The 26,147-nt window shown below is 43.3% G+C and overlaps 1 protein-coding gene across 3 annotated transcripts in view; it reads right to left on the reverse strand.

Moving 5' to 3' along the window:
• NAA16 (N-alpha-acetyltransferase 16, NatA auxiliary subunit) overlaps positions 1–26,147 on the reverse strand; it is a 310,852-nt gene that overhangs the window by 135,933 nt on the left and 148,772 nt on the right. For all 3 annotated transcript variants that reach the window (XM_033947900.1, XM_033947902.1, XM_033947901.1), the window contains exons 11-12: positions 18,271–18,440; positions 1,788–1,940 (exon numbers count right to left, since the gene is read on the reverse strand). In XM_033947900.1, coding sequence (XP_033803791.1) covers positions 1,788–1,940; positions 18,271–18,440 — 323 coding nt within the window. The remainder of the gene's footprint in view (positions 1–1,787; positions 1,941–18,270; positions 18,441–26,147) is intronic.

Below are 26,147 nucleotides of genomic sequence, written 5' to 3' on the forward strand. Positions count from 1 at the left end.
GAAGCCAAAGACTAGTTTCAGTTGTGCTCTATTAAAACACAAACCTCTGAGGCATAAACATATCTGAGACCACTTTAAAAAACAACCTTATTTTTCTTGTAAAATATTCTCATTGCTTTATCCAGAGGCTGTTTCCTCAGACTCTGAAGAGATCTTATTCTTTGGTCCTCCCTGTTCTGATTTAAAGACTTTTATTTCATGTTTATTCCAAAACAATTACATTCTTCAGTTCACCTTTCCTTGTAAACACTAAAGGGCCCTATTTACTAACTTGCACTAAGCTTGTGCACCTAATGTGACAGCAGTTACAGTTAAGGCACAATAAGTGTAAAACTTATACACTAACTATTGGGAGCATATCCAGCATTTTTGGGGAAGGTAATTGTGAAGTTAAAGCACAGCAATGATCTTCTGGAGGTGTAGCTAACTGCACTGCTTAACCTCCTTTTTAGTTGCAACAAAGCAACCTCCATGTTAACCACAGGAGGAAGTCCTCACCATTTCCACATCCAGAGTAGAACTTTCTGTATTGGGTGTTTTAACATGATTCTAAAAGTTATTGCAGCTTAGCAAACAGGTCTTTGTGTCCATGCCTCAGCTATGTAAAAGATCTGAATCATCTTAAAGAGAATCCCAAACAAAGTTTTCAATTTTTTATTCTGTCTCGATATCCGCAAATCACACAGTAACTAAGCGGATTAGAAGCAGATAGGTTCAACCAAGTCTGCTTACTTAAAACAGGTGATCTATAAAGAAAACAGATCACCAGTGATGCACACAAATTACATGGGGTGTAGCAAATATAAGTCTAATCCAATCCAATGAATTCATGTGAGGAAGTTAACAAAATTGCACACCTTTTAGGAGAAACCAAAGGGTTGTTTGTTTTTTTTTACTAAAGCATACTAATGATTAGCACATGCTAAACAATGTGCAGCCCACTGTATACTTGCATTAGAGTACCTTAGTTAAAGGACCCCTAAACCTTTCTGCCATATGTGGGACTATCTAAGCTTCAGCAGCTCTGTATTGCTCAGTTATCGTTTAGCTAACTCTAAGGCAGAGTTCCTTTCAAACAGGTTCAATATGTCAAACAGCTTCTGCTTAAAGGCAGCCCTTAAAAGCAAAAAAATAAAAAAGGGGGGAGGAACAAAGAGCAACAAGAAACACCAACAAGCTGGGTTATTTGTGAAAATCTATTCTGAATTTTGTATTTTTCCCCAAATCAATAAAAAATAACCCAAAAACATACAGGCTCTAGAATGCAATTTGGCTATACTCTTTGAAAAAGTTGAGTTTACTATTTCAATGGAAAGCCATATTCAGACAAACAAACAAAAGTGTGAACTGAATTCCATGTTGCAATTTTCAAGTCAGAGAGCCAAAGTGTAAGCACCATTGGATGTCAGCCACGTGTCTGCTTGCTTATCAATTGCAAAAAAAGTTCAGTTTTTGAGATTCCAGAAATAATACCCAGCAGAGAACAGCACTGCTGAGCTGACCTTTGCACTATACAAAAACCATATGAGGTTTCAAACAGCACTTTCAGAGGAAAGGAATGAAATAATACACTTACCCCCCTCTTCTACAAAGCCGCGCTAGCGGCTGCCATACGGCAACAGTCCCTTTAAATCTCTATGGGCTTCGGAGCAGTTACGGTGCGGCAGCCACTAACGCGGCTTTGTAGAAGAGGAGGTTAGTACAACAAAAAAAAATTTTTTCACAATTTCCACTCCAGCCAAAAACCATAGTCCTGCTCCAATTGATTTTTTAAAAAAGTTAGTTACCCTTGTAAACTTTGAACACATCTCCTCTGCTTCTTTCACCAGATTAGCTCGCAGCATGTATTTTGCACATTTAGAATTGATGAATCTATCTGCTGTATCTAAAGACTGTGCTTCATCCATCCATTTGGCAGCTTCCTTCAAATTACCTATATGCTATTTTAGACAGAATAAAATAATGAAGATTTATTAAAACTAAACATATGGATGCAAAATTATTTTATATTTCCATCTATCTATTTCTAAAATGTAATGTAGTCTTACAGATTTAGGCCGTTACTAAGCAAGGAGAGTCAGATGCTTAACTCAGCATCTAAACGATGGATTAATTTATTTATAAAGACAGACAGCCAATTTGACATTCATTATTCAAGGTAGTTTGGAAGTATAAAAAAAGGCATGACTGTTTTATTTATAATGTCACAAACCTTTAATTGCAAGAAAACTTCATACTGTCATCAAGCCTTGTCATTCACTATCATACCATTTTTTTAAAAGTCGTATTCCTCTACCTAATCACTGCCATGGAAATACTTTTTTTTAACATGTTTCCTAAATAAAGTAAAGTATCCAATATCTATACATCACATGAGAGGGTATTCCCGGTTTCCAAAGCTTGTATGTGACATGGGAGGGCATTCCACAAACTGGGAGCCACCACTTAAAAATGCTTTAGCCTGCCACTCATTTTAACAGATGGAGCACAAAGTAGTGAGAATTGAAGTCATCTACCCATCATATATTTAACTGATATCAGAGTACTCAAAATCTTGATCAGCAGCATCTGACTTTAATTTTATATTTCTCTTTCAATTGGAGCCAGTGTAGTTTTACCAGAGATGGTGGAGCACACATCCTTCTCCTCCCAATTGTCAGGAAACACGCAGCTATGCTCTGAATCACTTGAAATTTCCAGGTATTTCAACAGTCCAGAGCACTTATTACGACAATCTACATCAGGGGTGTACAAACCTTAGTTCTCAAGGGATGCAACTAGTTGAGTTTTCAGATTTCTCTAATATGCAATAGATCTACTTTTATGTACTACCTTCACTGTATGCAAATAGATCTCATGCAGACTTGTTGGGCCGTCGGCCCTTTTCTGCTGTCATACTCTATGTATATGTATTCTATGTATATTCATTGTGAAAATTCTGAAAATTCAAAAAACCTGACTGGGCAAAGACCGAGATTGGCGATCCCAGGTCTATTCTAAAAACTTTTATCATTCAAATAAAGCTGCAATCCTTCTACCAGCCATAGATTGTAATAGGAACTTCACATTACATTGTGTTCTATAACCACAAAGACTAAATCATCTCTTTGAAAGGGAAAGGGACCATTATCAATCACAGGTCTAAACATTTGGCTTGTCCCAGTTTATACCATTACAACAAAGACAGATTTTAAAGCATTCATTATCAGCGTACATTCCTTCATCCAATTTCATTACCAGCCCACCTTCCTCCATCCAATTCTGAACCCATATCAGAGATTTATTCATTAGGAATCATCATAATTGAATTCTTACCCATTTACCACCAGCTCAATTTCATCTATATAAGCAAAAAAATGTCCAATTGAAATGACTGCACTAAATCCCCCCCATTAGCTACAGTTACATAGATATTAAATAGCAAAGAAGACTAAGTGGAGCCCTGCATTAACACCCCCACCTTGAACCACTAAGCACTCATCCTCAAATCTAAAAAAATCTTTCTATATTTAAGCCCTCAGCAAAACAGGACATACTCAACATAGCCCTCAAAAAGATCAAGGAACACCAAAAAGAGATTAGGTTCTTACCTTGCTAATATTTTTTCTAGCAAATGTGTCATTCTTGATAGACAAGTAATATCCCCATATTCGCAAGCCATGCAGGAATCCACGCCAGCTTTTGAGCCCCTCCTTCTTCACTAGAGGGCTCTGTTGCCTTCTTCAGTTTGTACCAAAGCAAGCAATAGACTCATACAGAGGGGTACCGGGAAACTCCAAACAAACAAAAACATCCCACTACTCTATGCATCAGGTGAAAAAAAGGGAGGAAAAAGCCCTTCCTATTTTCTACTTTTTAAAAATTTTTATTCTTTATTCTTCTTAATTCACTCTTCTTAAAACTTTCTTCATTCAATCTTTTCTTTAAAACTGGAAGGTTGCCATGTAGTAAGTAGCTCAAAGAAGGAGTGATGGTTACATGATGAAGCAGCTTATGTGAACCCTTGATAAAGCCATTAATTTTGGCGAAACAGGTCCCATCGGGCTTTGGCTGCCTGCAACATTGAAGATAAGTAAAGTTCATGATATTTGGGTTATTGTTCCAATTTTAAAGAAAATATTGAATGAAGAAAGTTTTAAGAAGAGTGAATTAAGAATAATAAAGAATAAAATTTTTAAAAAGTAAAATATAGGAATGGGGAGATTTTTCTAGGATCAATTAAAGAAACGTGGAATAATAATAATAATAACTTTATTCTTCTATACCGCCATAATCTTGCGACTTCTAGGCGGTTTACATTCAAGAGAGCTGGACATTCAGCGAGTTACAATATGCAGATAGTCAGAGGAAAATACAGAGTACAGGAATTTTAAGAAAGCGAAAAGATAAAATATACAGTTTGCTAAGAAATTTCCAAAGGACCTGTCAGACTTGGCTGAGGTTTATTTCATATCACCAAGCAGGTTTCTGAGATCCTTTTCCTCCCCTTTTTATACTTCATGCGTAGAGCAGTGGTAGCCTTTTGTTTGTTTGGAGTATTTCCAATTGGCCTCACTCACCATCTTTATTGTATATCAGTGTGGTATGGGTAATATCCCCAAACTACAACTCTGTTCTGAAACCATAACTAACCATAACCAACATGCTAAACATTGCCATTGAACAATCAAAACAGCAAAGCAATTATGCCAAACAGAAACCTTTATGGAGCTCAAATAATACCCCAATATGTTATGGAAATAAATTATTCTTCATACCCTTACATTCTAACTGACATTCAAATTTCAGATTGGATCCAAACTTTCTGACAGACGCAGGCAGGCGCAGGAGATAACTGAAAGGGCAGGACTCCAGAATGACACACCTATCTACTAAAAAGTACAGTTACTTACCGTAATAGGTGTTATCCAGGGACAGCTGGCAGCTATTCTCACATATGGGTGACGTCATCGACGGAGCCCGGATGTGGAAGCCTCGCAAGCAGACTTGCTTGTAGAAACTAGAAGTATCGAGTCGACCACACTACACATGCGTGTGTGCCTTCCCGCCCAGCGTAGGGCACGTCTCCTCAGTTCAGATAGCTAGCATAGAAGCCCACCAGGAGAGGTGGGTGGGTTGTGAGAATAGCTGCCAGCTGTCCCTGGATAACACATGTTACGGTAAGTAACTGTGCTTTATCCCAGGACAAGCAGGCAGCTTATTCTCATATATGGGTGACCTCCAAGCTAACCAGAATGGGATGGTGGGAGTGTTGGCAATTTAGGAGAATAAATTTTGTAATACTGTCTGGCCAAAATGGCCATCCCGTCTGGAGAAAACATCCAGACAATAGTGAGAAGTGAAAGTATGAACCGAGGACCGAGTAGCTTCAAGGTAAGATAACGTTATTCGCTGACGACGCCAAACTATGCAATATAGTGAGAGACAGCAATTCACCCGATAGTATGACACAGGACCTACATTTGTTGGAGCTTTGGTCCTTGACCTAGCAGCTGTGCTTCAACGCTAAGAAATGCAAGATCATGCACCTCGGCAGCAGAAATCCGTGCAGAACTTACACCTTGAATGGTGAGACCTTAGCTAGAACTTCAACAGAACGAGACTTGGGAGTGATCATCAGCACAGACATGAAAACTGCTGATCATGTGGAGAAGGCTTCATCTAAGGCAAGACAGTTGTTAGGTTGCATCTGCAGGAGTTTCGTCAGCTGGAAGCCTGAAGTCATAATGCCATTATACAGAACCATGGTGAGACCTCATATGGAATACTGTGTGCAATTCTGGAGGTGCAATGGATGGCCACCAGGATGGTCTCGGGGCTCAAGGATCTATCGTACGAGGAAAGGCTGAAAAATTTGCGGCTGTACTCACTCAAGGAATGTAGGGAGAGAGGAGACATGATCGAGACGTTTAAGTATATTACCGGCCGTATCGAGATGGAAGAAGAGATTCTCTTTCTCAAAGGACTCTCAGCCACAAGAAGGCATCCGCTCAAACTCAGGGGCGGGAAATTTCATGGCGACACCAGGAAATATTTCTTCACCGAGAGAGTGGTTGATCCTTGGAACGAGCTCCTGGTGCAGGTGATTGAGGCAAACAGCCTCAATTTAAGAGCAAATGGGATGCCCATGTGGGATCCCTTAGAGCAGGGGTGTCAAAGTCCATCCTCGAGGGCCGCAATCCAATCGGGTTTTCAGGATTTCCCCAATGAATATGCATGAGATCTATTAGCATACAATGAAAACAGTGCATGCAAATAGATCTCATGCATATTCATTGGGGAAATCCTGAAAACCCGACTGGATTGCGGCCCTCGAGGAGGGACTTTGACACCCCTGCCTTAGAGAGTTAAGCCAAGGGAACCTGTCACCAGGAGTGAGATCCCTAGGATAGTAGACTTAGGGGTGGGTCAGTAGAGTAGGCAGACCTGATAGGCTATGGCCCTTATCTGCCGTCATCTTCTATGTTTCTAGCAGCCTTGCAAATTTCCTCAATAGGTGTAGATCTGAGGAAAGCTACTGAAGCTGCCATTGCTCTGACTTTATGGGCTGTGACTCTATTATGTAGGTATAATCCAGCCTGGGCATAGCAGAATGAGATACAAGCAGCCATCCAGTTGGAGATGGTACGCTTAAAGATCGGATGTCCAAACTTGTTCAGATCAAAGGAGAGAAAAAGTTGAGGAGCAGTTCTGTGTGGTTTGGTGCGTTTCAAATAGAAGGCCAAAGCATGTTTACAGTCCAGAGTATGAAGAGCTGATTCTCCAGGATGAGAATGAGGCTTTGGAAAAAACATTGGAAGAACGATGGATTGGTTTAGATGAAATTCCGAGAACACTTTAGGGAGGAATTTAGGATGAGTACGAAGAACCACTTTGTCATGATGGAACACCGTGAATGGTGGGTCAGCAAGTAAAGCTTGCAGCTCACTGACTCGACGAGCAGAAGTGAGGGCAATGAGAAACACCACTTTCCAAGTGAGATACTTCAGATGAGCCTTATCAATTGGTTCAAATGGAGGCTTCATGAGTTGAGTAAGGACAACATTGAGGTCCTAAACCACAGGAGACGGTTTGAGAGGAGGTTTGACATTGAAAAGTCCTTTCATGAATCTGGAAACCACCGGATGAGCAGAGAGGGGTTTCCCTTCAATAGGCTGATGGAAAGCCGCAATTGCACTGAGATGGACTCGGATAGATGTAAACTTGAGGCCAGAAGTAGATAAGTGCAAAAGGTAATCCAAAACAGAAGATAAGGAGGAATGTTGAGGCTCCTTATCATGAGAAAAACACCACGTAGAAAATCTAGCCCATTTTTGGTGATAGCATTGTCTAGTGGTAGGTTTCCTAGAAGCCTCTAAAATGTCTCTTACAGGTTGAGAAAACTGAAGAGTCATGTTGAGAGGTACCAAACTGTCAGGTGTAGAGACTGCAGGTTGGGATGAAGCAGAGATCCCTGACTCTGTGTAAGCAGAGATGGAAACACTGGTAGAAGATATGGCTCCCTGCTGCTGAGTTGAAGTAGAAGGGAGTACCAAGGTTATCTCGGCTATCAAGGAGCAATCAGAATAATGGTGGCACGATCGTTTTTCAACTTGACAAGAGTCTTGAGAATGAGAGGAAATGGAGGGAATGCATAGAGGAAGAGATTCGTCCATTCCAGAAGAAAAGCATCTGCCTCGAGGCGATGAGGAGAGTATATCCTGGAGCAGAACTGAGGCAGTTGTAGTTGTGGGGAGCTGCAAAGAGGTCTATCTGAGGCATTTCCCACTGTGAAAAAATGTGATGAAGAGGCGAGGAATGGAGTGTCCATTTGTGAGGTTGCAGAAGACGACTCAAGTTGTCTGCCAAGAAATTTTTTGCCCCTTGGATTGAGACAGCTTTGAGGAAGGTGTTGTGGCAGATTGCCTAGTCCCAAACCTTCAGAGCTTCTTAACAAAGGGAGGCAGATCCCGTCCCTCACTGTTGGTTGACATAATACATGGCGACTTGGTTGTCCGTTCAAATGAGTACTACCTGGTCGTGAAGAAGATGCTGAAAAGCGTTGAGAGCCTTGAAAATCGCTCTGAGTTCCAACAGATTGAGTGACATTGATAATCCGTACTGGTCCAGTGGCCTTGTGTATGGAGACCATCGAGATGAGCGCCCCAAGCGTAGGTTGAAGAATCTGTCGTGAGCACCTTTTGATGAGGGGGCGTTTGAAAAATCAAGCCTCTGGAGAGATTGGAAGAGAGCATCCACCAACGGAGAGACTGCTTCAAAGAAGGAGTGACTGTGATGTGTTGAGAAAGTGGGTCGCAAATCTGCATCCATTGAGAAGCCAGGGTCCACTGAGGAATTCTGAGGTGAAGTCTGGCAAAAGGAGTCATGTGTACTGTGGAAGCCATGTGACCTAGTAATACCATCATGTGTCTTGCTGAGATGGAAGATCGGGAAGACACTGTATTTCAGAGTTCAAGGAGAGCTTCCAGACGTTAAGAACATAAGAATTGCCTCTGCAGGGTCAGACCAGGGGTCCATCATGCCCGGCAGTCCGCTCCCGCAGTGGCCCAACGTAGAAGCTGAGGCTGAGGCTTCTATGTGTGTGGATGTGAGCAGTTGGAGCACTTAGAGAGCCTTTACAGTTGCTGGTGGAGTAGGCTGGAATCATTCCCCTGACGCAGCTCAGCGAAAAGGAGGTTTCCCCATCGGGAAAGAGTGGCTGCGGGGCCAGGCAGGCTTGCACTTTTTGGATGCATGGAAGACAGCCTGGACACCGTCTGCAGCTAAGTGTTTGTTTTTTCCTGCTTACCATTGACTGTGTTTGAGAACCAGAATGGTGGAGGTTATGCTCTGTTTTAAACAGTCAAAAAGGCTGGGTAGCCTTAGGTGCAGCAGAAGGTTGAGATTTTTGTTGCTTCTGAGGCTGCTGTTTCTTAGGAGGAGGGCGAGTGTAAGGAGCCGTCCTCGGAGCAAAACGCCTCTGGTAAATGGGAGGAGGGCGTGTAGGCTTGGCAGGAGCTGGCTTTGGCTTAGGTCTGACAATAGAAGCAAAGGGTTTTTCATGTTCAGACAATTTCTTGGTGGCTGCCTCGATAGATTCATTGAAGAGGTCATTGCCTGCACAAGGAATATTAGCCAAGCGGTCCTGAAGATTAGGATCCATGTCAATGGTACGAAGCAAGGCGACACATTGCTACAGAGCAAGCAGTCGCCCGGGCAGACAACTCAAAGACATCATAAGATGACTGAAGGAGATGTAATCTGAGTTGTGATAGAGAAGCGATGACTTCCTGAAATTCAAAGTGCTTTTGAGTGTCTAAATAAGTAAGAAATTTAGGCAAAAGAGCAATAAGGAACTCAAAATAAGTGACAAAATGGAAATTATAATTGAGGACTTTAGAGGACATCATGGCATTTTGATAGATGCGACGTCCAAATTTGTCCATAGTTTTCACTTCTCTTCCAGGAGGAACTGTAGCTTAAACTTTGGAAGGATGGGATCTTTTCAAAGAAGACACCACAAGTAGGGATTGGTGAGATAATTGTGAATTCTCAAATCCTTTACAATGGAGAGTTTTATATCTGGAGTCTAATTTGCCTGGAACAGCTGGAATTGCATAAGGAGTCTCCAGGCATCTGGTAAAAGTTTGAGACCAAAGCTAGTGAATAGGAAGCTTAAGTGACTCTGCTGGAGGTTGAGGAAGATGCATGACTTCGAGATACATATGGAAAAGGAGAGCAAAGAGTGAAAAACACAGAGGACTTTAATAGATGGCTCAGAGCCTGGTGTCATCAAGAAGGCTTCAGGTACATAGGAGGATGGGGAAATACAAGAATGGGCTACATATTACTACAGCAGGAAAAAGAAACCTTGCAGAGAAATTCAGACAATATTTTTCTAGGCATTTAAACTAGAAGGTGGGGGTGGGGGGGTGTATGTATAAAGGACAATTATAGAGACCACCCCCAGCAAAAGAAAAGATGTGATAGTAGTAAAGGCTGCAACATAAGCAATATCAGCAACTCATTTCTTAGTATTGCAACGGAAAGTGAAACGACACAAAAATCCATACGAAAAAGGAGATTATCGCTGAAAAATAGCTGGAAAGCGATGACCACAAATGCTTGCAGTCTAAGCAACAAAGTTCATGATCTGCAAGCCCTGATATTAGAGGCAGATCTAGATATTGTTGCTATCACAGAGACATGGTTCAGTGAATCACATGGATGGGATGCAAACATACCGGGATATAATCTTTTTAGGAAGGACAGAGATGGTCATAAAGGTGGAGGAGTATCAATATCCAAGCGACCGAAATGCAAGGGACCTGGGGAGAGGAACAAGCGATATGGATTGCTCTGAAAAGAGAAGATGGAACTTCTATCTACGTGGGTGTAGTCTGCAGACCTCCGACTCAATCGCAGCAAATTGATAAGGATCTGATTGTGGATATCCAAAAGTTTGGAAGGAAAGAGGAGGTTCTGCTGTTGGGAGATTTCAACCTGCCGGATGCGGACTGGAATGTTCCGTCTGCGGAATCGGAAAGAAGTAGGGAGATTGTGGATGCCTTTCAAGAGGCTCTGCTCAGACAAATGGTGACGGAACCCACAAGGGAAAAAGCGATATTGGATCTGGTCCTCACAAATGGAGAGAGTATCTCTAATGTTCGAGTGGGTGCTCACCTGGGTAGTAGCGATCATCAAACGGTTTGGTTTGATATAACGGCTAAAGTGGAGAGCGGCCGCATGATACTTAAAGTCCTAGATTTCAAACGTACGGACTTTAATGCAATGGGAAAGTACCTGAAGAAAGAGCTGTTAGGATGGGAGGACATAAGAGAAGTGGAAAGACAGTGGTCTAAGCTGAAAGGAGCGATAAAAATGGCTACGGACCTTTATGTGAAGAAAATCAATAAAAACAAGAGAAAAAGGAAGCCGATATGGTTCTCCAACCTAGTGGCTGAGAAAATAAAGGCGAAAGAGTTGGCGTTCATGAAATATAAAAAAACCCAAGAAGAGGAGAGCAGAAAGGACTACAGGGTGAAACTGAAAGAAGCCAAGAGAGAGAAACGTTTGGCGAAGGCACAGGCGGAAGAACAAATGGCTAAAAATGTAAAAAAGGGAGATAAAAATTTTTTCAGATATATTAGTGAAAGGAGGAAGATAAAAAATGGAATTGCTAGGCTAAAAGATGCTGGGAACAAATATGTGGAGAGTGATGAGGAGAAAGCAAATGTGCTAAACAAATACTTCTGTTCTGTGTTCACAGAAGAAAATCCTGGAGAAGGACCGAGATTGTCTGGCAAAGTTACACGAGAAAATGGAGTAGATTCTGCGCCGTTCACGGAGGAGGATGTTTATGAGCAACTTGAAAAACTGAAGGTGGACAAAGCGATGGGACCAGACGGGATCCATCACAGGATACTAAGGGAGCTCAGAGAGGTTCTGGCGAGTCCTATTAAAGACTTGTTCAACAAATCTCTGGAGACGGGAGTGATTCCTGGGGATTGGAGGAGAGCGGATGTGGTCCCTATTCATAAAAGTGGTCACAGGGATGAAGCAGGAAACTACAGGCCGGTGAGCCTCACTTCAGTTGTTGGAAAATTAATGGAAGTGTTGCTGAAAGAAAGGATAGTGTATTTCCTTGAATCTAATGGGTTACAGGATCCGAGGCAACATGGCTTTACAAAAGGTAAATCGTGCCAAACGAACCTGATTGAATTTTTTGATTGGGTGACCAGAGAGCTGGATCGAGGACATATGCTAGATGTAATTTACATGGATTTCAGCAAAGCCTTTGATACAGTTCCTCATAGGAGGCTGTTGAACAAACTTGAAGGGCTGAAGTTAGGACCCAAAGTGGTGAACTGGGTCAGAAACTGGCTGTCGGACAGACGCCAGAGGGTGGTGGTTAATGGAAGTCGCTCGAAGGAAGGAAAGGTGACTAGTGGAGTCCCTCAGGGTTCGGTGCTGGGGCCAATCCTGTTCAATATGTATGTAAGTGACATTGCTGAAGGGTTAGAAGGAAAAGTGTGCCTTTTTGCAGATGATACCAAGATTTGTAACAGAGTAGACACCGAAGAGGGAGTGGAAAATATGAAAAAGGATCTGCAAAAGTTAGAGGAATGGTCTAATGCCTGGCAACTAAAATTCAATGCAAAGAAATGCAGAGTAATGCATTTGGGGATTAATAATAGGAAGGAACCGTATATGCTGGGAGGAGAGAAGCTGATATGCACGGACAGGGAAAGGGACCTTGGGGTGATAGTGTCCAAAGATCTAAAGGCGAAAAAACAGTGTGACAAGGCAGTGGCTGCTGCCAGAAGGATTCTGGGCTGTATAAAGAGAGGCGTAGTCAGTAGAAGGAAGAAGGTGTTGATGCCCCTGTACAGGTCATTGGTGAGGTCCCACTTGGAGTATTGTGTTCAGTTTTGGAGACCGTATCTGGCGAAAGACGTAAGAAGACTTGAGGCGGTCCAGAGGAGGGCGACGAAAATGATAGGAGGCTTGCGCCAGAAGACGTATGAGGAGAGACTGGAAGCCCTGAATATGTATACCCTAGAGGAAAGGAGAGACAGGGGAGATATGATTCAGACGTTCAAATACTTAAAAGGTATTAACGTAGAACAAAATCTTTTCCAGAGAAAGGAAAATGGTAAAACCAGAGGACATAATTTGAGGTTGAGGGGTGGTAGATTCAGGGGCAATGTTAGGAAATTCTACTTTATGGAGAGGGTGGTGGATGCCTGGAATGCGCTCCCGAGAGAGGTGGTGGAGAGTAAAACTGTGACTGAGTTCAAAGAAGCGTGGGATGAACACAGAAGATTTAGAATCAGAAATTAATATTAAATATTGAACTAGGCCAGTTACTGGGCAGACTTGTACGGTCTGTGTCTGTGTATGGCCGTTTGGTGGAGGATGGGCAGGGGAGGGCTTCAATGGCTGGGAGGGTGTAGATGGGCTGGAGTAAGTCTTAACAGAGATTTTGGCAGTTGGAACCCAAGCATAGTACCGGGTAAAGCTTTGGATTCTCGCCCAGAAATAGCTAAGAAAAAAAAAAAAAAAAATTTAAATTGAATCAGGTTGGGCAGACTGGATGGACCATTCGGGTCTTTATCTGCCGTCATCTACTATGTTACTATGTATACTCCTTAGAGTATTTGGAACCAGCATCCAATTGAAGATCCAAGTCCACAGCCATCTGACGAAGAAAAGAGGAGAAAGATAGCTGATCCGGTAATGCCTTGCCTCGAGGAGGACTCGAGGTCGTCGAGGCAGCCTGGTCAAAGATGAAGCTTCAGCTGGAAAAAAAAAGCATCAAAAGAATAGGGAGAGTTGGACGAAGCAATCGAACCCGCTGAGTCTTCGAGGTGTGGAATTGGAGACCTCGAAAGAGGAGTCGGCGGTCTAGTAGAAGTAGGTGTAGATCGAGACTTAGTTGAAGAAGGACGCTCCTTAGAAGAAGAACTATGTCTGGAAGGATGCCTCGATGAAGGTTTCGATCGTCGGTGAGAACGGTGCTTGGAAGCAGATCTCGAAGATCGAGGAGACTTCGCCCCGGAAAGGGAAGCAGCCAATGCCACCAAAGAATAGATAGGACTGGAGGCTGTGGATCGAAGCTCCAGAGGCTTGATGGAGGAATCTCGATGTACTCCCAAAGACTCTACTCCTTGTATAGAGTGTGAGGATTCCTGCCAAGGCACATGCAAAGAATCTGCTCCTTGCTTCATGTGCTTAGATGCCAGACCAGACACACTCGCAGAGACTCTGCTCCCTGCATAGAGTGTGTAGGCTCAGACTGAGGCATAAGAAGAGGCTCGACCTTGCAGGAGTCTGCGGAATGCCCAGCTTCGGTCCCATTTTGCTGCTCTAACATGATCTGGAAAGAAGATGGCAATGATGGATCCATGTCTAAAACTGGACCACCTGCCTTGGCTGAAGGTTCCACCGAGGCAGTGGAAATGTGCTTTGACTTAGAAGTCTTAGGCATCTTAAGCTCCACCGGTGGAACCGTCTGCTGAGCTATCTCACCTGAGGATACAGGGGAAGATACAGCAGACATCGTCGAGGAAAGAGCTGCTGCAAACAAAGAAGGTCTGATGAGGCTCAAGTCGAAGCAGTGGAAGCAGGAGGGCCCTCGGTCGAAGGCGAGACCGAGGTCGGCTTCGGAGTCGAAGAAGTGGTTGAATCCATCTGGAAGAGCTTCTCCACTGAAAGTAGACGACGTTTAAGGGCTCGAGGTTGAAGAGTAGCATAGTATTCGCACGACTTTGGATTATGTTGTGGCCCAGGGCACTTGAGGCACCTGGTGTGTGGGTCCGTGAGAGAAATTGCACATTGACAATGACTACACTTCTTGAAGCCTGTCGCTGGCCAGGACATAGAAGGAAAAACAGCTGCTGCAAGGTCGAAGCCCCTGGGCTGCGGCCGAGCAGCCTTCCCCAGCAGCCGAATGGAAGAAATAAAAATTTTGTGGGGGTTTTGTTTTTTTTTACTAGAAATAAAGTACGTACAGCGAAGAAAAATAACACAAACCGCAGTGAGAGAAGGTACGAAGTGAGAAAGTTAAATGCAGAGAGTCAAAGACGGACTTCTCGGCTCTGCGGAAAACTGAGAACCGAGGAGACACGCCCTTTGCTGGGCGGGAAGGCATCCGCGCATGCGCAGTGCGGTCGACTCGAAACTTCTAATTTCTACAAGTAAGTCTGCTTGCGAGGCTTCCGCATCCGGGCTCCGTCAATGACGTCACCCATATGTGAGAATAACTGCCTGTTTGTCCTGGGATAAAAGTTGTTACTGCTAAAGACAATTTTTAATGGAGCGTTTCTGAAGTATGGAGCAGCGTTAACAAGATTCAACGCGGTGGTCTGGGCCCAGGCTCTGGATACACCACTTGTGGGGATCGATAAGAGAAATGGTGCACTGACACCTGCCACACTTTTTAAAGCTGGTTATTGGGCAGGAAATGGGAAGGAAAACCGCCTCATCCAAATCAAAACTGGAGGGCTGAAATGGAGGCAAAGGCCCCATCAAGAACGGCTAAATAGAAAAATAAAAGAAACAAAGTTCTCTTTCTTTTTTTTTTTTACTATTTATAAAGGCAGAAAAACCAAAAGAAGAAAGAAATAAAGAACAAAGATTTCGCAAGCGGGAAGGCAAAAATCAAACACAGAACGTTCACCACATGACTTCATAGCCCCACAGAAAACTGAAAACTGAGACGCGTGCCTACACCGGGTGGGAAGATACTCGCGTATGCGCAGTGCGGTCAGTCGCAAACTTTCTAAAGTTCTTAAAGTGCAGCAGCGCTTTTGCGGCTGTCCACATCATGGCTCCGTGAATGACGTCACCCATATGTGAGAAAATGCTGCCTGCTTTTACTGGGAAAATGCCCTTGTATCGCTCTATGGTACAGCCACATCATGAATACTGCGTCCAATTCTGGTCACCATATCTTAAAAAAGATATAGTGGAAAGGTACAGAGAAGGGTGACGAAAATGATAAAAGAAATGGGACGGCTTCCTTATGAAGAAAGGCTAAAGCAGCTAGGGTTCTTCAGCTTGGAGAGGAGACAGCTCAGGGGTGTCATGATAGAAGTCTATAATACACTGAGTGGAGTGGAACGGGTAAATGTGAATCACTTGTTCACTTTTCCAAAAATACTACCATGTTTCCCCGAAAATAAGACAGTGTCTTATATTAATTTTGGGCCCAAAAAATGCAATAGGGCTTATTTTCATGTACAACAATCATTTCTCCCTTCCTCTCCTCCACCCCAATTCTGCCTCTTCCTTTCTTCCTCCCCCATGTGCATCTTTCCTCCCCTCTCACCCATCCCCTTGTGCATCTTCCTATCCCTCCATCCCATCCCCCTGTGCAGCAGAACCCAACCAACCTTCCCACACATCCCCCTGAACAGCATCCCTCCCACCATGAGACAGACATACCTCCGCTCCAAACAGCAGCAGCACTCTGAACAGGCCGGCCCGCAGCCCTCCCCACGTCACCGATGACATAAATAGTGGGGGGTGGACTGTTTTTAGAGTGTTGCCGCCACTGCTGTTGGCCTCGAGGTGGGAGGGTTGGCGGGGCTCGGCTGCACAGGGGGATGGGAGGGACAGAAAGATGCCGCACAAGGGGATGGTCAAGAGGAGAAGAAAGATGATGCACATGGGGGTGTATAAAAGTTACTTTTCTCGTTATTTCTTGTTTGCCTATTTTCTTTTGTTTAGGCCATTTTCCCTAGGTTTTTGGATTTGTTTCTCTCCATCAATGTAGTCTAATCATGAGGAACATTCTAAGTAAGATCCAGATGTATTAGCTTTATTTCTTTTCCTTGGTTGATTTCATCTGTTTCATCTGTATTCTTATTACCTTACAAAGGGGTCCTTTATTAAGGTGCGCTAACCGATTTAGGGCACGCTAAATGCTAAGACATCCATTATATTCATATGGGCATCTTATCATTTAGTGCGCGCTAAATCGATTAGTGCACCTTAATAAAAGAACCCCAAAGTGTTTTAAGTAATATTTTCAAAACATTAATATATAAAAAAAGAGTAAAAAAGAAAATGAAAATGTAGTACAGTGCAATACTGTAGTTATATCAATTAGTCTCTAACTTGTCCTAGTGAAATAACTTTAATAGCAAAACTCAAGATGAAAAAACATGAATATAACCTTTGTATCGGTACAGGATCACAAGCTAGTTTAATTTTAATCAAATATGAGCAAGGTATTTGTGACATTTTAGCCCTTTGGCTATATAATTCAGACAATATTTTAATCATATTTATTAAAATAAGAGGCACACACTTCAAAAACCATTAAGATCCTCCTTACACCAAGTCCTCAATGCACTTTTCAGGTCTCCCACGTGTAAATGCATTATGGAACATTAAGATATATTGAAGTGCACTAAACAAAAAAGAAGAAAGGAGCATAGTATGCCCAGTGAAACACACAAAGCAAAATTTGTTATTTTTAGTTTACAAAATTTGATGTAATAAACCTAGAAAATGATCCAGCAAGATTTACAAGATGCAGAGAGATGGGTCATACAAACTGACCCAATACCTATGTACCATTAACCCATGACTATAATTATGTGACCCATTATCCATTACCATCTCATAAAATACTGAATATAATCAATGACAATGCTGTAACTGTTTAACAAGGAGAATGCTATTCCCAAGCATTCTGTCACCTTGCTAACTATGGGAATGTCATCCCACATGTTCCTTCTCAAAATGAATACTGTAATAGATAAATGTGAATTAACATTTGAAACTGAGTTTGTATAGGGTATTCCCCTGCTTTAAAAATGCTGGTCATATTTTGAACATACAAACTCATGACCCATCCAAAGCATCCATTTTTTTTTTTCAGCCCATTCGACCTACTGATCATTGCGTGCTCTGATTAGACATCATAAGCATTTTTGAAGTCTGTTCCTGTAAAAGGTAAAGCTATTTTAAAAACAAAATTCCACAACTACAGGTACTCTGCTTTCAGAAACACATCTGTCTAATAGCCACTTATTATTGTATAAATCTAATTTTGCTATCACAAATCAAAATAATCAACATCCTTACTAAGGTAAACAATAGAGAATGACAAGGGGAAAAAATCTGTCCCTGTCCCGTCACCGGACCACCATCCCCTTCACTGCCCCGTCTCTGCCGTCCCCTTCACCGTCCTGTCCCCGCCGTCCCCTTCACCACCCCATCCCCGTCCCTGCAGCATACACCCTTCCCTCTCGCCACCTTACCACCCTTCAGCGGCCCGAGAATCTCTCCACCCCCTTACCTTCGCGGTGCATTAGTAAAGAAACTTACTGAAGCCGACGGAGACTACCTGCCTGTGCCTGCAGTCGCGTTTGTGTGGGCGGAATTTCTCCTCTGACGCAACTGGAAGTTGCTTCAGAGGAGAAGCTTCTGCCCACACACACACAACTGCAGGTGGGCAGGCTTCGCCGGTTTCAGTAAATTTCTTTACTAAAGCACCATGAAGGTAAGGGGGAGGGAGGTAGATAGATTTGGCCGTAGGGAGGGAGGGAGGGAGCGGGCTGTGTGCGATCGGTTACCGCGCGCCTTCCCTCTCTTAACTGCGGGGACAAGGCCATTCACCGCTCCACGGGGCGGTGGATGGCCTTGTCCCCAGTGAGCACTTTTCCCCCCCACCGTTTCGCAGGTAACTGCCACCGTGTCATTCTCTAGTAAACTACTTCAAAATTTGTTTTAATTTCATTTTAGAATCTGTTTAGTTCAAACTAGTCTATTTTTTACCTTGTAAATTTTTGCTTTTACATAGAATAGTTCTATTAATGTTGGAGTGCTAACAATGGCAGTATTAATATAATCCAAAGCCAATGAGAATTGGCCAAGTTTGTCAAAGTGTTGAGCTAGGAAATACTGAACCCATAGCAATGTTGTAGGAGGCTCCTTCTCTCCATTTTCTGCAACAAGAAGAACACATAATAAAATGAGTAAAATGTAACTGTAAATATTGAAAAAGCTATGGCTTAAGGTAAGAGAAGTTAAAACAATAATGCAAAATTCCAAGTAGAGCGAGATGTGTTTTAGCAATTTAGTGCACATGAAACCAATTTTTATGCATGCTAACCTACAAATTTATGGAGGAGTAGCCTAATTGGTTAATGCAGTGGGCTGAGAACCTGCAGAACTGGGTTTGAGTCCAACTGCAGCTTCTAGTGATTCTGGACAAGTTACTTAACCCTCCATTGGCCCATTTACAAAATAAGTCCTTGTATATAATATGTAAACCGCACTGACTGTAACCACAGAAAGGTGGCATGTCAAATCCCATTCCCTTTATCATTCCTTTCCCAATTTGAATGCTTACACACAGCATTTCTCAGCTTCAAGTTAAGTACCCCACTAACTGAACAAATTTCAACAAGCGTACCCAAGCTCTAATCTGCAGAGATTTTGAAATAGATATTTAAAAACTGATATATTCTTAACAGGAACAGAAAATAAGATGACATTCTGATTGTGATAATTGTATTATGCAGGATATAAGGGGGACCCCATAACCAATATGCATTAGATAGAATTTTAATTAAGACCTTAAAAAAATTAATATTACCGTATTTTTCACTCCATAAGATGCATTTTTTCCCCCCCCAAAAAGTGGGTGGAAATAAGGGTGCATCTTATGGAGCAAATACTCCCCCTCCCCCCGGGCACCTTTTTGTAATCCTGGCGATCCAACGCTGCTCTTCCCTCGCTGGACAGCTGACTGACTCCTGATCTGTTGCAGCAGTGAGCGGCGCACAAGGCAGGTGAGAGCTTTTCACGCGCCTGCCTAGTCCCGCACCGCTGCCATCAGTTCTTGTGAGTCCTGCAAAAGCTGATGGCAGCCATTCAGACAGCGGCGTGGGATCAGACAGGTGCATGAAAAGCTTGCGCCTGTCATGTGCGCCGCTCTGCCACTCGCTGCCACAACAGATCAGGACTCAATCAGCAGTCCAGTGAGGGAAGGGCAGGAGTGCTTGTCGATACAGCACTGGACCACCGGATTACAAAAGGTACGGGGGGAGGGGGGGCGGGGAGTGAGACCCTGCCAGGATTTTAAAAAAGGTACGGAGGGGCCTGCCAGAATTTTAAAAAAGGTACCAGGGGGCCCTGCCTGCCACTAGGCCTGCCTGCCTGCCCTGTCCCAGCCTGCCACTAGACCTGCCCTGTTCCGGTCTACCACTAGACCACCAGAGGGGAGACAGGGTACACCATTTGGTTCAGATTTGTTTTTTTTCTTGGTTTTTCCTCCTCTATAGGTAGGTGTGTCTTATGAATAATAATAATAACAACAGTTTATATACCGCAGGACCGTGAAGTTCTATGCGGTTTACAATGATTAGAAATGTTACAGATTGAGTGAATAAACAAGTACAGACTTAGTGATTGATAGTTCTTGCGATCGTTTGTTGAGGATTAAGATTGATTAGGTTGGTTTCCTAAGTATTTCAGGAACAGATGTGTTTTTAGGCATTTCCTGAATTCTCCATAGGTAGTAGGCACGAGTAATTGTTCAAGGTCTTTACCCCATAATGCTGCTTGATGTGCGAGAAGATGTTGGTGATGACTTTTAAATTTACAGCCTCTAACCGGTGGAGAAACAAAGTTCGGGTGTGAGCTTCGCTTGTGTCTGTTGGTTGTGAAAGAGAAAAGGTCTGTTATGTATTTAGAGGCTAAGCCATTGAAGCAAAAACAACCAAACTTGAATTTCACACGTGCCTCCATCGGCAGCCAATGTAAGAGTCAATAGGAAGGTGTCACGTGATCAAACTTCTTCAGTCCACAAAGTAGTCTAACTGCTGCATTTTGAACTAGTTGCAATCGCCGCATATACTTCTGGGGGAGTGCCAAGTAGGCGGTGTTACAGTAATCGAGTTGACTCAGTATAAGGGATTGTACTAGAATTCGAAATAATGAGGCATCAAAGTAAGCTCTGATGGACCAAAGCTTCCAGAGGGTGAGAAAGATTTTTCTGATCAAGGAGTCTACCTGGTCAGGTGCTTCTTATAGAGCAAGAAATATGGTATATAAAAGATGTAGCTGAATAAAGGACATGCTTCAGAGACTTGTGACGCAGCATAGTATAGACAGCACAGCACGCAGAGTACATATTTTTCTGTTATAGAACAAAATATTTTGGTGTCATGTCTAGAACAGGATGCTGAAGCCATTGTTCCTTGAAAATTCTTTACTGTTCCTGTAATCTACTCTTATCCTGTAATGTAATTCTACTGGAATTGCCCAGACATCTTCTATATGGAAAGTTCTCAGACTGGGAGAAAGTGACTAGTGGTGTGCCCCAGGGCTCCGTGCTTGGGCCGATCCTATTTAATATTTATATCAATGACCTGGAAGACGGAATATCCAGTGAGATCATTAAGTTTGCAGACGACACAAAGCTATGCCGGGCAATCAGATCGCAGGAGGATAGCGAGGAACTCCAGAGCGACTTGTATCAGTTAGAGAAATGGGCAGATCAATGGCAGATGAAGTTCAACGTGGAGAAATGCAAAGTAATGCATTTAGGTAGTAAGAATAAGGAATACGAGTATAGAATGTCAGGCGCAACTCTGGGTAAGAGCGAACAAGAAAAGGACCTGGGTGTACTGATAGATAGGACCCTGAAGCCGTCGGCACAATGCGCGGCAGCGGCAAAGAAAGCAAACAGAATGTTAGGCATGATAAAGAAAGGAATCACGAGTAGATCGGAGAAAGTCATAATACCGCTTTATAGAGCAATGGTCAGACCACACTTGGAATACTGTGTCCAACATTGGTCTCCCAACCTAAAGAAGGATATAAAACTGTTAGAGAGGGTGCAGAGACGAGCAACGAAGTTAATAAGAGGTATGGAGAACTTGGAATATGAGGAACGACTCAAGAAACTAGGACTGTTCTCCCTTGAGAAGAGAAGGCTGCGAGGGGACATGATCGAGACGTTCAAAATGCTGAAAGGCATCGATAAAATAGAGCAGGAAAATAAATTATTTACATTGTCCAACACGACACGGACAAGAGGACATGGTTTGAAGCTAAGGGGGGACAAGTCCAGGACAAATGTCAGGAAGTTCTGTTTTACGCAGCGAGTGGTAGACGCCTGGAATGCTCTCCCAAAGGAGGTTATCAAGGAATCCACTGTGCTGGGATTCAAAGGCAAATTAGATGCACATCTCCTTATGAGAGGCATAGAGGGATATGGGTGACTAAAACTACATCAGGTGTATACCTGACTGGGCCTCCGCGTGTGCGGATCGCCGGACTTGATAGACCATGGGTCTGATCCGGAGATGGCAGTTCTTATGTTCTTATGTTCTTATGTTCTTATATTGTAATCCGCCTAGAACCGCAAGGCACAGGCGGAATAGAAATCCCTAATGTAATGTAATGTAATGTAATGAAAATAAGCTAAGAGTCAGATTAACATATTTGTTACTTGTAGAGTTAGGGAAAATCATGTGCCTGTAACCATGTGATTGTAGCCTACAGAAGTATGTTGTCTAGAAAGTGTTAAAGTTTTTGTAAACTAGATGTTTGCAATAGAATAGAGCATGTCTACAAGGTCAGCATGTCCTCGGTGAGCATGTTGTTCACTTCCTTCTATTGCTGACAGGGGTGAAACCAATAGCATGTGATGAGTTAAGTCATTACTTGTTGCTAAGGAAAAGTACTAATGAAGTATGATTAACCAGAAACCATGTAACTTGAATAGAACCAATAAAATATTGCTGAAGTATGCAATTTGTAACTGGATTGTAATTGGAAGATATACCAACTATGGATGTTTAATAATGAATTAATTGATGATGTCCTAGTCACTTGTAATTAGGGGAGACTTTGGCTGTCATCTTACCAATCTTAGTAAGAGTTCAAAATGCTCTCGATCTCCTCTGAGATAGAATTAAAAGGGGGGGGGGGGGCTGTTCACATAGACCAAACAGTTCCACCTTTGTTGTCTGGTTGTTTATTTTCCTAATTGTGTAGCTCTGATTTCTGCTTTTCTCCATCTTCCTTAACTTGTCATTTCTCTTTCTCCTCCTTTTCAGTTTTCTTCAATTTATTTTTCTATTTCTCTATCCAGATTTAATTCATTCTTACTAGCTAATCTTCAATAAACCTCTTTTTACTATATCTATATATAATTTTTCATTAATTCCCCTCACTTCAGCTCTCTTATTCCCCAGACTTTCACTAACTGTTGCCTTCTTCTATTATCTTTCTCTCCCCATCTTTCAATCCAGCATCTCCCCTTTCTCCCTCTGCCATTCAGTCTTTTTTCTCCTCTCCTATATCTATTATCACATCTACTGTTCCCTCTCCCCCAACTGTCATTTCTCCAGTTCAGCAATAGCAGCAAAACAATATGCAGCTGTGGGGCCACAGCTTCCATGCACATGTTAATTTTGCCAGTCCCTTGCTCCGGGACAGAAAGTTGATATAACAGGAGGCAAGGACCAGCAGAGCCAACAATGTGTGTATGGAGACTTTTGTCACCACTACTGTTGGTTTGGAGAAGTAGCAGAAGCAGGGAGGAGAGAAAGGTCTTGTACTAGGTCCTGCACACCACTTGGGATATACAGTTCTTGAGAACCTATACTTTAACACATGTAAATTTTTCTTTTAAAATGAATGTGTAAAACAAACAAGAAAAAAACCCTATAAAAACAAAAGAAAAAAGCCAAACTTTCTAAATATGAACCAAAACTTCTATCCTGTGCACATTTCCATCAAGTATTTTATGAAGATACTAGTGTTTAAGCCCGTTACATTAACAGGTGCTAGAGTAGATGTCTGGGTTTTTTTCTTTGTCTCTCTCTCTTCTTGGACGCTGTCTGTCATTCTTTTTGTCTGTGTCTTTCTCTGGCTCCCCTGTCTGTCTTTCTGTTTCTGTCTCCCTGGCCCCCTGCCTGCCTGTATTTCTCTGTTGCACCATGCCTGCCTGTCTCTCCGTGGCCCCCTTCCTTTGTCCATAGTGTCCCATCCTATGTCCTTTGTGCCCTCAGTGCCTTCTTCCTATGTCCTTAGTGCCCCCAGTTCCGCCTTCCTATGTCCGTAGTGTCCCATCCTATGTCCTTTGTGCCCCTTCCTATGTCCTTAGTGCCTTCAGTGCCTCCTATGTCCTTAGTGCCCCTTCCTATGTCCTTAGTGCACCCTGTGCCTCTGTCCTGTGTCCTTAGTGCACCCAGTGCCTCTGTCCTGTGTCCTTAGTGCCCTCAGTGCCTCCTATGTCCTTAGTGCCTCCTTCCCATGTCCTTAGTACCCCTTCCTATGTCCTTAGTGGCCCCAGTGCCTCCTTCCCATGTCCTTAGTGCCCTCAGTGCCTCTGTCCTGTGTCCTTAGTGCCCCATTGTCTCCGTCCTCTGTCCTTAGTGCCCCTTGTCTCCGTCCTGTGTCCTTAGTGCCCCTTGAATCCGACCTGTGTCCTTAGTGCCCCCAGTGCCTCCTTCCCATGTTTTTAGTGCCCCCAGTATCTCCTTCCCATGACCTTAGTGCCCCCAGTGCCTCTGTCCTATGTCCTTGGTGCCCTCAGTGCTCCTTCCTATGTCCTTAGTGCCCCCCAGTGCCTCCTTCCTTAGTCCCCCTCACTGCCTTACAGACTTGTCCCACCCTCACCCTCCAAAGCCAGCCAGCCTGCCTGCCTACCTCTCTCCCATACCCCTGTGCAGTATAACCCTTGAGAAGCATGTTTCCATCTTTCCCCCCCTCCTCCGCTACTACCGCCGCCATGCAGCCGATCCCACTGACCCTCCCTTGTGAGTTGACCGACGGACCTCCCCGCTCCGCAGCGTCCGCAGCACTCTGGACGCGCTGCTTCGCGGCCTTCTGCTGCCCTGATTTCCTCTGCCGCGTCTCTGATGATGTCATTAGGGACGCGGCAGAGGAAATCGGGGCAGTGGATGGCCGCAAGGTAGCATGTTTGGAGTCCTGCGGACACTGCTGGAGGCGGGAGGTTTGTGGTCATCTCGCAGTGGGACGGTTGGATTGGAGGGTCAACGGGGGTTCGGGTGCAGCGGGGGGGCTGGGTGACGACGATGAACTACGTTACGGGAAAAAAGAACCCTACGCACGTATGCGCACTCCTACCTGCCACGGACATATGGATCACGGAACACGCAGGTAAGAATGCGCATGCGCGCTTAGCATTTTATTATAGTAGATATTCTTTATCTGGAACTCAGCGCCGGATGCATTAAGAAAGATACGGTAACTAACCTCGAGAAATTTAAATCTTTTCTTAAAACATTCCTTTTTAAAGATGCTTTTCAAGTTTGAGTGTCCTTTTAAGGTTTTTAAAACTTTTATCTTTTACTAGTCCATTTGTATTGGACTTATTTGCTTTTGACCCCGTCCTTTTGTACCTCACTTTCCTTTAACCATTGTAGTTCTTCTCCTCTTTCCATTCGTACCTGTTTGTCCAGTCGTGTACTTTATCTTTTATTAAGTTATGTTAATTGTATTACTTGTTTTTATCCTATTTTAAATTGTACAACCACCTTGAAATAAACGATAAGGTGGTATATCAAATCAATAATAAACTTGAAACTTGAGGGCGTGGCTTAACGCGAGCACAAATGGACGTGTGATCGCGACGCTCCTCTTCACTAGGCAACTATTAATTTTAAAAAAATTACCCCCATATTACAGAATTCATCAAGAAATAATTTCCTACGATGCTGAATTTGTGATAGATCAATATTGACCTCCTTCGCTGAGACGGAAGAGAAGCCTAAAAGGTGAAAAGCCAAGAAGTGGAAGTGCCGTTTTTTCTCTATCCTGAGCAGTGCGGTGTTGAGGGCTGGGTGACTGACGGGGTTTGAAGATCGCGGTGGACTGGCGTTGAGCTGCCCGACGACAGAGAGGAAGAGAGAAAAGTTTCCCCTTTATGACTGATTTAGCTGGAAAGCTGGTGCCTGTCAGTCTCTAGAGTATGGCAGTTTGATATAGCCCTCCCCTGCCGGTGTTGAAGCGAGGTCTTGTGTGACATCAACTTGGCAACGGTTTTTGAAATTATCCCCTTGTTGCTAATTTCGGAGAAAACAGGAATTGTGACTGACCGATATTGATCTCCTCTGCTGAAACTGAAACGGATCCTGAGAGAGGAGAATCAAAGGTGAGATCGCCGGTTTTTTTTTCAGCGCTGGATCAGCGCGGCATCAGGGCAACTGACAGAAAAGAAAAAAAAGACCTGAAGGGAAAGAGATAAGTAAAGCTGCTGTTTTTTTTTATTATTTTATTATCGGCTTCACTTTATGTTGATGCGGCACGGTGGTGAGGAGGGCTGTTAAAATTTTGAACTGTCTAATGTTTTAAAAAATAAAAGAAAGATCGATCTCGTTGTGAGGCAGTTGTCAGTTGATTTCTAGAGCTGTGACGGTTTGAAGCAGCTCTCTCCTGCCGGTGCTGAGTCGGAGTCCTGAGAGATCAATTAATCCTCTGCCTGAAGCCGTTTTTTTTTTTTTTGAGATATAAAATCAAGACACTTTAAAGAATGAAGGCAGACTATTGAGTACTACATATAATCAATAAATAGAAAAGAAAAGTTTTCACTTCAGACTGATTTTGATAGAGGGCTGCTGCCTGTCAAAGATAAAAATATGACAGTTTGATATAGCCCTCTCCTGCCTGAT

The sequence above is a fragment of the Geotrypetes seraphini genome, chromosome 6 (genome assembly GCF_902459505.1).
Source record: "Geotrypetes seraphini chromosome 6, aGeoSer1.1, whole genome shotgun sequence".
NCBI classification, from domain to species: domain Eukaryota; kingdom Metazoa; phylum Chordata; class Amphibia; order Gymnophiona; family Dermophiidae; genus Geotrypetes; species Geotrypetes seraphini.